Here is a 12,550-nt window from a genome sequence, read left to right as displayed (position 1 = left end):
TCTCTCTCCCTGGGATCTCATGGACAGGAGGCCAGCCAATTGTCCCGTGGAACGTGATTATGGACCCAGGCCATGACAATTGGCAATTAGCTGCAGGCCAGCAACATCCCAGCAAAATCCACCAAGTGATAGTCCCCTTTCTAGAGCAAAACAAGTCTGTGGTTAATCAAGTTCCTCCTGCCACAATAGTACTTCTTGTCGATGTCCTAGCATTGAACCAGTGTAATATGGTTGCAATCCCTAGTGCGTCTTTAACTCCTGAGGTCAGAACCCCTGTAGTTATACCTGCAATGGCCTTTGAAGACGAGGTAAGTTTAGAAGGCCACCTTTTAAATGCATGGGCCCAATGTTGTCCTGTTTTCCATCCTACCCTTGAGGCTTGATAAATATCTTTAGTGAGGTCAAGGCCCTCTCCCTTGGAATGTAGGTGCCAATTCTACCCCCTTGTAACCATATCAGGAAGGCCCCTCAGAGTCAGAATTCTGCAGTTTCCCTGAGCACCTAGTTTTATGGCTGTCTTATCAGGAATGCACGAATGTAGCTGTCCCCCCAGCACCCAGTTATAGATTGGTGCTGGGGGCATCTAGGCATATTGTGGACTCCTCATTGTCTCTGAGGTCACAAATAAATAGAACTGTCTCAACCTGTTTTGGGATGATACGGACTCTTAGGAAGATCTTCCGTTATCTTTCCCTTCCAGTTCGGAAACAGGCAGTAGTGGCCCTTGTGGTATCTAGGCTAGATTACTGCAATGCCCTGTATTTAGGGATAAACAAAGGACTCCTGCACTGACTTCAATTGGTGCAGAATGCAGCCGCTAGGCTGGTGTTGGGTCTCCCTAAATCTCACTCAGTGTCAGCCACCATCAGTAGCCTCCATTGGCTCCCACTTGGGAGGAGAATTGTGTTCAAGGCCTTATGCATGGTTCATAAGGCGGCCACAATAGGGGTTCTGAAGGCATCAATAAATTGTTTCGCAGATACATTCCTGCCAAGGACCTGAGATCTGCTAGTAAGAACCGTGTAATTGTTCCTAGGTTTAGGAAAGTCAGGGGGGGGGGGGGTGCATTCTCGCTGATAGGGGCCAACTTGTGGAATCTGCTTCTCCTCCAAATTTCCACTTTGGAAACCCACTCCTTATTCCGCAAATCCCTGAAGACCTGGCTTTTCACCTGTTCTAGTCTTTCACCTGCCCTAACATTTTAGCTTTGCAACTCTTCAACTTCTGTTAATCTGATCCATATCTGCAGCGCCTTGATGCCCCTGGGGTATGTCCTCGCTTTACAAGTCTTATATTCATTCATTCATTCATTAGAGACAGGCGGACAGGCACACAGTACCATGAGCACAGAAATGCTCATCTTCCCAAAGTGGTATTTCCACCATAGTAATGTTGAATCCACTCACACCACCGTAGACGAATTGCCATCACTAACTCATCCATATCAAACACTATACTGCGACTCTTCTGCCCGTAGTAAATACAGCTCAATAACCTTTCCACAGATCGCCCATGCCAACCCAATGCAAAAATGAGGCTCTACCATAGTGAACACACCGTCCGATGCCATTCACTACCAGAGCATGTAGCGCTCATGTGCATGTGCCCTACCTCTTCCTGTCACCCCACCCTAGCCCCAAGGAGTACTCTGATATGGCGAGAAATAATGGCAAACAGAGTAACAGTATCCTGCACACACAGGCCCTGTCAGGGCAATGTTGCAAAAAAAGGTTTTTCCTTTGGAAAACAATAAGATCTAAAGGTAGTAATCTGTACACTCACATCCTGCTCTCATCCTACTCTCATTCATCTGCATTCAATTCTCACCACTCTTCTGAGAGAGAGATACATATAAAACTACAATCAACAATCTGGAAGCAATGTTTGTATAAAATTATGTAAATCTGTATATTCATATTAGCAACATGCATTACATAGATCATTTTATACTTAATCTTCAAATATTCTAAATATCACATCTAAAATAATGCATGGCATCATATACATAAAACAATTAGTTATTAAAAATGAAAGTACAACAAAGAGATAAAGAGATATGTCACTGACATACACACATTCGTGGTTTCACAATGGTAAAAACCAGAATCCGAATTTGCAGTAATAATTCTGTATTTCCAGTCTACACATGGATTGTGTTTCTGAGAAGTGTGTCGGCGCGTTTCGATGGTACCCCTTATTACACCATCTTTATCAAGACTGTACTTTTTGAGTCTCAATTAAAAATATCTCGTCAGGAATATATGTCCACACCTTCGAATGATATTAGGTTTAGGATACAATTAACTTTGTCTCCAAACGTAGGAGAGCGAGACTGTGGCTGTCGCCTCTATCTTATTGCCTTCTCTCCTTGCTAGAATTTGGGTGATGATCTTCTTTGTTAAAAAAAGGGGGGTTGGCTTCAATGTTATATTGCCACAGGTGGGCCTCTGTATATACTTAAAAACTAAAAACCAGTATCTTGTGCTGCGTCTGCAGACAGTCCGCTTGATGAGATCGCTTCAGTCGCTATTTTTAGGGCAAACCTGTGGCACTTTTGAAGAGCTACTTCTTTGTGTGCAACAATCAGCGCTGCAGGCATATGGAGGAGCATTTGAGTTACTTGCTCAAGGTATATGTCCTACCCTTTGACACAGGACTTACAGCTAACTCACTTATCCAATCATGTATACACTAATCACCAGCATGTATATGACAAACACTTTACTGTGGCACCGAATTGCAGTGTCAAAAGCGCTCAAAGTCCAAAGACTAGCACATAGATCAGCGGAAAGCCGGGAGGGACAAGAGTAAAAAGTCGAGGGAAAATACCCTAGAAAGGGCCACTTCCAACACATAGTAACAACATTTTGTTTCTGTACAAAAGAGCTCTGGTAAAGTAGAAATGTGTACATATCTCTATAAATTGAATTAATTTTATTAATTCTAGTATACTTACTTCTGCAGAGGGAGTAGAAGTTACAGGAGACGTCACTGTCACTATCGGACCGTAAAACATTCCCAGAGGGCATATATATAGATGATTGCTTCTCCTAATGGAATTAATGTTTATCTGTCAAATATGTGTCCTTAATATTGATGATATATCCTTTTTCTCCAGCCTGGGTGAACTGAAAGCTCCACATGCAAAAGCATTTATATGGGCTGGAGAATTCAGCTGTGCTAATTTACTGCCCGATCAATAACCTACATATGTCTAACACCATGAATAGATCTATTTATACCTTGTGGCTATAGGACGTTTGAACACACAGGTCAGAAAAATACTCCTTTTAGTCCACAGTGCATGGATTTACTGCAGAACCTCACTCTCACGGGTACCTATATATAGTATATTACAGTTACATAGGAGCAGAGTAATGTACTGTCAGACCCCTCACCATTACCACTTAGGACTGTGGCACGATACTCCTTAAAGAATGAACATGAAGTCTACATCCAAAGACGTTTAAAGATGCGATTTTCAGATCTGGACAAGGAACTTAAGTTGTATTTTGATCTGAATGATGGTACGTCTTCATGAGAGGGACAGGGTGGACTGGCTTGAAAGTGGTCATTAAGGCTATGCAACACAATAATGAAGTTGATAACATGGATACTAAAGAAGGCGTGCCCCCAATAACGTGACATTATGTATGGATGATGAAGCTAAAATTGTGTACATACTTTGGAAGAAATTAATAAGATAGCTTCTGTCGCTTCAATTAGTTTCGCATGTAATAGAGTCACATTTATCAAGATGACTTGGTTAATGTTGCATTGATTATCGGTGACGGTTTTGAGTAAAAAAGAATTGGTTGGAGCCATGAGGGGTCTCAATAGGATAAACACCCTGAGAAGACAGACTGGCTGTGCAGTTTTGCCCAGCTTTTAAAAGATACCTGGCTTGTAAGGTACCCATAGAGACATAAAGAGAGTGAATAGTAGCTGCGATTGGTCAACCCGTTTACAGAGAATACTTTAGCATTGTCTGTTTAAAGGTATATAATACATGACTTTAGGTCTTGGATATATTGGTTTTGTGAGAGATTGTACACACAACCCCTGATATGTTAGAAAACCAACACAAGAGCATATAGGAGTTGGACTCTAGAGAGCGGCAACTGCCAGGGTTGCCTGCTATCCCCACTGCTTTTCATCCCGGCAATAGAGCAGCTACCTTGCACATTATGTCACTCTCCAATGGGCAGGGCTATAGGAGTGGGCATCATGAGGCACAGTCAGCCTTTGCTGATGCCATTCTTGTATGTATCAGAATGGACAGCCTACTAGTTATACTAGATCTGTTCAGAAACTGTGAGTTCCAAAGGTCAACCAGGACAAGTCAATATTGTTCAAACTGCACTCTACGTGCTCAGTTGGCGACAAACCTTTCTCTGTTTTACCACTTGAATAGGAGATGGTGTTTTTTTGTTATCTAGGTGTACAAGTCAAGCAACAGAAGCAGAAAAGATATGATCTTAATCTGGCGACTAAAGTTGCCAGCCTGCTGAAATGGTGACAAATCGTTTGTCCTTGGCACCAGTCTTCTTAAATGTCCGAGTGCCTGTAACGAAATAGTGTATTAAATGTGGTGGGAAGAAGAACAGGATGAAAATAGCCACAGTGAAACTCCCACGCAATTTGGGTGGTCTACAATTGCCTGACATGAAGCTCTATTAACCTAGCCATACTCAGACTGAAGCATGCAAGTTAACTGTGGCAGCATATGGCAGTCACTGGCCTGCAGGCTCCCATTTAGGGATTGGTGATTTTTCTGAAGACAGCAAAGTACATGGATAGGTAATGTTGGAAACTCGGACGCTGTGGGGACATGGGTGGCCTGTTCATTGACAATTCCTTCATAGTCTTCATTGAAACTCAGACTGCCTTTAACATTGTGCAAAGACAGGTCACACAGTATACTAAATTCCTAAAAGTTACAGAAGACACATGGCCTACAATTCCAGCTGTACCACCTGTGCTCGGCACGCTATCCCCATTAGTATACTCAACTATGAAGAACTTTATTGTATTATAGAAGCGACCTATAGAAAAAGAAAACTGTAAAGGCAAGGGAGGGAGTTTCCTGTAGTGAACATCAAGCAGTGTCAGTTTTGATATGATGTAATTTAGGTTTTGCAAAGCGCTTCTACATATACTACACAAAGCCTCCCTGAGCAACACCAGCATGTGCCTCCAATGCAGTGACCTGGAGCCATTCTCCGTCCATAAACCATGGTTATGTCTCTAGTTGTGGCAGTCGACATAGGAACAGTATCCCAATTATCTGAGAGCTCTGGCCCAGCACTCATCTATTTCATACTTGCTGGGTGGGGACTGCCAGTGATAAATAAGTGAAACGATAAGTGCAGGTACCTAACATCTGTCTTCCAAGGCCACAGCCTCCTTCAATGAGAGGTGTTACCTGTTTACACCAATGATGCAGGGTTAAGGGGGTTTCCCCCTGAAATATTTAAAACAATAGGCTTAATAGAGCATTCGGAAGAATAGTTTCACTTATATTTTCGAATATAAAATCGTCTGTTTGGTGGGTGAGACAAGTGCTGGGAGGGACAAACACTGATGTGTGAAAACCAAGGATGTTTAAAAACCAAGGATGTTGAATACAATACAGCTCGACGTTCAAATGTATCACACATTGTAACACTTTTCCGTGACGAACCAAGGTAGGATAGCAGAAAAGCATAGTGAATCCCTCACAGGTACCACTATTCTATACACTGATGAGTAGAAAAAAGAATATGTGTGCTATTTGGCCCACAAAATGAATGTGTTGTTTCCATTTCGATAACCTCAAAACAGTGCAACTTTCTGGGTATAAAGGTCTCCTAAAGAAAAGGCAAAGCTATGACGCCTTATCAATATTTGATGAATTAAACACACATCTCAAGGCATTATATTTGAAACAGATAGAGCTTCTTTTTACCTTTATTTTGGATTTTCATAGGCCAGCTGACCCGAAGCAGGTACAGATATGGAATGTGAATTCTAATCTCAGGTCACCACGAGACCGTCAATGTTTGATCTTGAACAAATCAATTCACAGCCAAAACTGGAGCCGCCTGCAACAACCAAAAAACGAACTTAGGCTCCATATCAAAACATCCCAGATGATCATGTTCAGCCTCTAAGGGACTTGCAGTGATTAATTTGGCGGTGTTTATGGTGCGCAAGGGTGACCACTTGCTCGGAAACCCTTATACTAGTGCATTCTTTTGAGGCATCTGCTGCAGTGCTCTGGTGTGATCTCTAAGTCCCAGGTAAGGAATAGCTCAGCCTTTCACTATTAGAAGTTGTTTAAATAAGTACCAGTGGACTGGATAATAATAAGACCTGTTACCACCATTTTATGGGGACTTTTATGAATATTCGCTATAGTAACGATCTGCTGTTGCTGGTAAAAGTGACAGTAGTGCGGGCATGGCTATCAAGTGTCCCCATGCCATATATGACACCATCAGGCAGTCCATTTGTATAAAAACATCTCATTCAAAGGTATCCGAAAAGACAGCAGGCCAACCGGTGCTGTATAAAAAGCCAAGACTGGGTAAATAGTCGCACATGACCTAAACGTACTTGTGTGGATCGGTGTAGGAGGGATGTTGAGGCTAGGAGGGGTGGGAATGATGTCACATGGCGCAGGATCCCTGATGTTAGTTGAAGCTAGTCCACGCTGTTTCGGATGAAGTAGCAAAAGGAAAGCATTGCAAGAGCACAGTAGAATGGGCCGTTGTGCAGCTGATTGTGGTCGCAGCAGCATTAGAGCAGAAGCACCGGGACACGTAGAGCAAGGAAAAAGAAGTCAGAGAGATTTAAAGTGTGGTTGCCGCTGATTAGTGTTGGCTTTTGCTTGAGGCTTCATTGCTGGAAGGGTGCCCTAGGGAGCGCAAGGACCGGCACTCAGTATGAGCTAGCAGTTAAGACTTGGTGTAAAAGTACAGCGCGGTCGGAGTAGTACTAAGAGTAGGCAAAAGATGGGAGGGGGCTTCAGTGCTGGAAGTCACCCTCAACGTGGGTTCTGGCAGGTGCTCACCAGCGTGCATCACAAGTCCAGTACTCGACTGCCTTCTGACTTTGGAAATTGGCCGCGGCCATCAGCCCCCACTCAGGGCCGGCCTTAGGCATGTGCAAGCTGTGCACCTGCACAGGGCCACCAAACCCCAGGGGCCACCACGCCAATATATATCCATAATATAATAATCCTCTGAGGATGGATACATATTTGCGTGGCGGCCCCTGGCAGGGATTTGGCGGCCTCCGGCTCTGTTCCACTTCCAAACACCCTGACCCTCCCCCTCTTCACTGGCCTCCCGCTCCGCTCCGCTGGGACCCCCTCTTCCGGGGCCCCCTACCTACGCTCCCTGCCAAGGGCCACCCTGAGCCTAGAGCCGCCCCTGCCCCACAAGGTAGTCAGGCAGTTCAGTGGCACTCCGGCATTGTGGAAGTCTAGCAAGAAAAAACAGTCAGACCATGATGCCCTTGCTTCACTTGATGTTGCAACAGTCGGCCCAGTGGGCTGAATCACTGGCATGGCAGCTGCACGGCAGGCAACAGATTTTGCAAACCCGCTGCCACCTTCTGTGAACAGACAACATCAACATGCAATGGGGGTCCTTGCACACTTGCATAGCCTGTTGTCCAGTTATGTGATTCTTTGCTGGGTGCTGGGCAGGCCCAAAAAGGACAACATTGATAAACTCAATGAGACTTCGGAGTTTTTTATTCTCAGCAGGACGGCTGCCTGCTAGAGGCACTGGAGAGTCACAAACTAAATATTGGGCATTGCTACCTTCAAGATGAAAAACAAAATGTGTAGGAGGTTTGCATAGCTTGCACTACTAGTGATCAAGAGAACAATTGTAATGTCAGGGTTAAGATAGGAGCTTCAGCTAATGATGGCTGGATAAAGGGACATTGTGGATTGGGTGTCTGCTGAATAGGTGCATTTGAAGATGATGAAAGTTGATTAGCAGGGGATTTGGTTTACTGGCAATCATGTGCACATGACCTATTATTTTCAGCTCGGATCAGCTGCCTTCCTACCTACACCTATTGTTAGCTTAACTATACAGAAAACGGACACTATTCTATTCTTGAGATTTATATTCTATTCTTGGGAGTTATATACAGCATGTCTACCCAACGGGCCTGCCAGCGCAGGTAAGCCTCGGCTCTTGGTGTTAATTGCCGGCAGAATGCTAAAATAGATAGGCTTTGAGTTGCTTCCTGAAGCTACCTTTGGAGCTAACAAGCCTGGTGTGCACAGAAAGCGCGGTCCATACTTTGAAGGCTAGCAATGTGAAGGAACTTCCCCCAACTCTAGCTTTCTTGACCTTGGGGACAAGGAGTAGTTTTTGGCCTTACTATCAAGTTACAAGCAAGTTACTGCGGGGACCGCTGATGTTCATTTGGGATTATTGGAAAGTATACATGCTGCTGCATTCTGTATCACTTGCAGCAGGTTTGTTACGTATTCGGGACTGCCGAGGTAAAGGGAATTACCATAATCAAAATGTGAATTAATTAGACCCTGAACTACCACTCTACATGTAGGTGCTGGGAGCCAACTTAGAGCCATATTACGAGTCTGGCGGTCCAAGGACCGCCAGACTCGTAGTGGCGCAGCGGTGGCAGATCCAGCTCCCACCACACCGGCGGTTTAGCTGCCCGATTACGAATCGGGAAGTCAGACCGCCCTGGGACCCCCGTCTCCACAAAGTAACCTCCATTTCCTGGCATAGGAGCAGTGGTCAGAGGCTGCAATATGCTTGGCGGGGTGCCACTGTCCTGCCAAGCATATTACAAGTTTCAACTTTGCCAGGCTTTTCATGGTGGTTCCACCGCCATGAAAAGCATGGCGTAGATGAAAGAAAGGGGGCCCTACAGGTCCCTCTGTGCCTCAAACATATATGGATGCACACAAGGGGGCATAACATGTGCCCCCCTGTGTGCATGCACATACGTTCCTGCATGGACTTGCGGGTCTATTTCATGCAGGAACCTTGTAGTGGGGTCCCATTGTGGTGCCTTTTATAATGGCACCGCTGCCAATAAAAGAGGTACCGCCATGGGACCACCACGCTGCCCACCTGCCAGACTTTGAAAAAGTCATAATCTGGCAGACGGGCGGTGCGAGCTTTGGTGGAATGGTGGCAGTGGGGTCTGCACCACCATGCCATGCTCCGCTAAAAACTCATCATTGAGCCCTTAGTATTTTTCTTAGGGTGCAAAGAAATCCGAGGCTCTTTACTGCCAGGGCGGGAATAGGTTGGGGCCCTAGGATGGCCAGCCTGGTGAGTTAATTTCAAAGGGAGGGCTTGTTTCCTACAACCAAGACCTTAGTTTTCTTTCCGTTCAATTTTAACAGCTATCTGACATCCAGTTGGTGACATGGTCAAGACGTCCATTTATCTGATGGAAAGTGTACTTGTTGGTAGACGATGAGATGACAAGTTGTGTGTCATCTGCTTAAGATACAAGTGCGAACTCATGGCTCTGTACTGTTCCTGCCAGTGAATGCACATAAAGGTAAAAAAGGGTCAGACTTAACAATGATCCCTGGGGAACTCCGCACTTTAAAGCATAGTATGCGCAGCTTGAGGATTCTTCCTGGACTTGTACATTTCTCTTTTCTCGATCTTCTACTAGGCATAGAACAAAAATGTAACATCCTTCAGTTATGCAATTATTATCTGAATGTATCAACTTGTGTCAAAAGACAGACATATCTGTGTCCCATCTGCACATATTCCTGGCCTTTCCATGCTTCCTTTTGTGGGAACCCGGGTGTCTTGTCTAGTTATGTAACCTGGTATTCTATCTAGTTGTGTAACACATCGCTATCAAAAGAAACTATAGACCACTGCTATATTGTGTGCTGTCCATGGTTGATTCTCTGCTTGGGCGACTAAGTTAAACTATTAACAAAGGATAAGTTAAAAAAAGAAATCAACGCCTCTATCCTACACCATAGTGACACTTGCCCATCTTTTACATTGGGAAAGTGACACCAGGTAGAAATGATCTTGCTTCTCCTTAGATGTTGCTAGTTAGGTGTTAGTCCTGCCACAGCTTGGATACTAGCCAGAAAGACTTTACTAGGAGTGGCCTATTTAGGACTGCGTCCGCATCGGAGTGCAATGCATCTGAATAGTTTGATTTGTTTCCATAATACTCATCCCCTGTATGTTTAAGAAGGTGAACTTACAGAAAATAGCTGGTCTTTTCAAATACCATTTACCCATCGATCTATCAATAACCTGTGTTACACTGCCAATTGAGAAAGTTTGTTTTTGGAAATGACATGAATTTAAAGTTTAATTTCAATATTGGATGAGGTGATGCTCCCTGTACAGGGTTATAGCTATTGTCTGATGTTTCTCAATTTTGTAGCATTTGTTTAAAAACACATCGCTATCAATCCAATTTTGTTGGTCATACTTTTTTATTTTTCTTGTAATATATGTAAATATTCTGCATCTGTTTTGCCCTTGTAAAAGGAATTTGCAGCTTGTCGAAAAAAGAGCAAGCTAATGAATGCCTGTGGTTCTAAAAAAAAAGATATTCCTTAATGTTCCTAATTTTAAAATAGCTTGAGTTGAAGTGTTCACAGCATGTCCTCTTTGTTCTAAAGTACAGTGACCGGGAGGCTCATTTGAACATTTTCTTTTTCTTTTTAGGGACTGTATGAAGGTTGGAGAAGTGGATGGTAAAAAGATTGGGTGCACCGTTAGCCTTCTGGTTTGTATGCTCTCTTTCTTCTCCTGTATTCACATTGTTCATTTTTATAATTTAAATTAATTAGAACAGAATACATTTTCACCTGAATATATAATTTGGTGAATTTGCTATAGACTTTTAGATTAAATCCTTGGGCAGGAGTTTAGTGGCCAGATGATAAGGTTACATCATAGACAATTGGAATCAGGAAGACAATAGTATGATTGGAAAACTAACTGAAATGTTTTGAACTCCTGAACCAGCAAACTGGAGCAAAAGTTGGTGCTATGTGGGAGAGGCTACCACAGCCTCGAATTTCGAACAGAACGCTTCTATGGGATTTTAAGAATTGTAATTGCATTTATATAGCGCTTACTACTCCTGACGAGGCATCAAAGCATTTTTTTAGTGAGTAGCACGCTACTCCAGAACTCAAAGAGGATTAGTGGTGAATTAGTATAGAGAGATATGAAACTAATTTGAGCGGTGGACATGTGATTTTGTTATTTGGACTGAAAAAGGTTAGTGGAGTGATAGAGGAGCTAAGGGTTTGTATTTATATAACGCTTGCTACCCCCAATGAGATGTTGATGTACTTTTTGACGGCTATCGCGCTGCTTCGGAACTGAAACAGGATTAGTGGCAAATTAGTATAGGGAAATATGAAATTCATCTGGGCCTTGTAAATGTTACTCTGATAGTTGGATTGAAAAGGAAAGTGGAGTAATAGAAGAGGGAAGGGCATAGAAAGTGTTTTTCTTGAACTCATAGCAGTAGGAGGAAGTTTGGGATGTGTAAAGGGGAGGTGGTGGGGGAGAGTCAGAGGGAAGGGTTTAGAAAGGCTGGTTTGGGAGATCTGAATAGTGAAAGCGGTATGAGATGATGCTAGGAGGAGTAGAGTAGGGAAGAGTCTAGAAAGGGTTATTATGTGGATCATGGTAGTAGAATGGGGTTTAGGATGAGTCTGAGAGTGGAGGTAGAGGATACGTTGAGAGAGGTATAGGGTGAGAAATATGGTAGTGCATTGGAGAGAGCATTAGAATGAAGTTTGAGATGAGTCAGAGAGTGGAGGTAGAGGATATATTGAGAGAGGTGTTGGGTGAGATGTAGGGTAGCACATTGGAAATGCTGAATTAAAAGTAAAGTAATAAATATAAAGATACATAAGTTCATGGAAGGTATATATACATAAGGAAGGTAATATATGTAGATTTAAGTTATATTTATTAAACTCAGACATTCAGTGTTGCCGTACTTTAAGTTAATTTATTTGTTTTCATTAAAAAAATGTGTAATTCATTAGTGAAGCAACTGTGATAAATAGTTATGCTAATGATTTGTTTATGCAGTCACCTATATACATGTTAAACATAGAATAATATAACCATAAAGTAATATCTATATTTATCAAGCAGAACTAACGAATACCTATATATTTATGAACATGATTATTATACACATTTATGCAAATCAATACACATGTCTAGGTACACACATATAGTCCAAATGAATGCTTATATATACAGGTATATGTTTTATATTTATGTTTGAGTATGGTTATTATGTGGATAAGAGCAAACTCTTGAGTACTCTTCTGAAGATAAGGCAGTTATTTGTGGATCATATGTCTGGGAGTAAAGAGTTCATAGTTTGTCTTCTTGAACAAAGAAGGATGTGCCACCTTTTGTTTTCTTCTTGTATGGTGAGATTTTGAGGTGAGGTGCCATCTAGAGCGGAGGTTTCTTTGCTGAATTTATTTGGTAATTTTATTCCTGATGAAGAGCGGTCCTGTTCCATGTATCGCTTTGTG

The 12,550-nt window shown here is 42.9% G+C and overlaps 1 protein-coding gene across 1 annotated transcript in view; it reads left to right on the top strand.

Moving 5' to 3' along the window:
• DOCK4 (dedicator of cytokinesis 4) overlaps positions 1-12,550 on the top strand; it is a 1,616,764-nt gene that overhangs the window by 1,321,069 nt on the left and 283,145 nt on the right. The window contains exon 35 of the mRNA XM_086919301.1: positions 10,701-10,761. Coding sequence (XP_086775427.1) covers positions 10,701-10,761 — 61 coding nt within the window. The remainder of the gene's footprint in view (positions 1-10,700; positions 10,762-12,550) is intronic.

Source organism: Lissotriton vulgaris, chromosome 1_1 (genome assembly GCF_964263255.1).
Source record: "Lissotriton vulgaris chromosome 1_1, aLisVul1.2, whole genome shotgun sequence".
In the NCBI taxonomy this organism is placed as follows: Eukaryota; Metazoa; Chordata; class Amphibia; order Caudata; family Salamandridae; genus Lissotriton; species Lissotriton vulgaris.
Note: the sequence above shows the minus strand (reverse complement) of the source record. Positions and strands in the feature narration are given on the sequence as shown.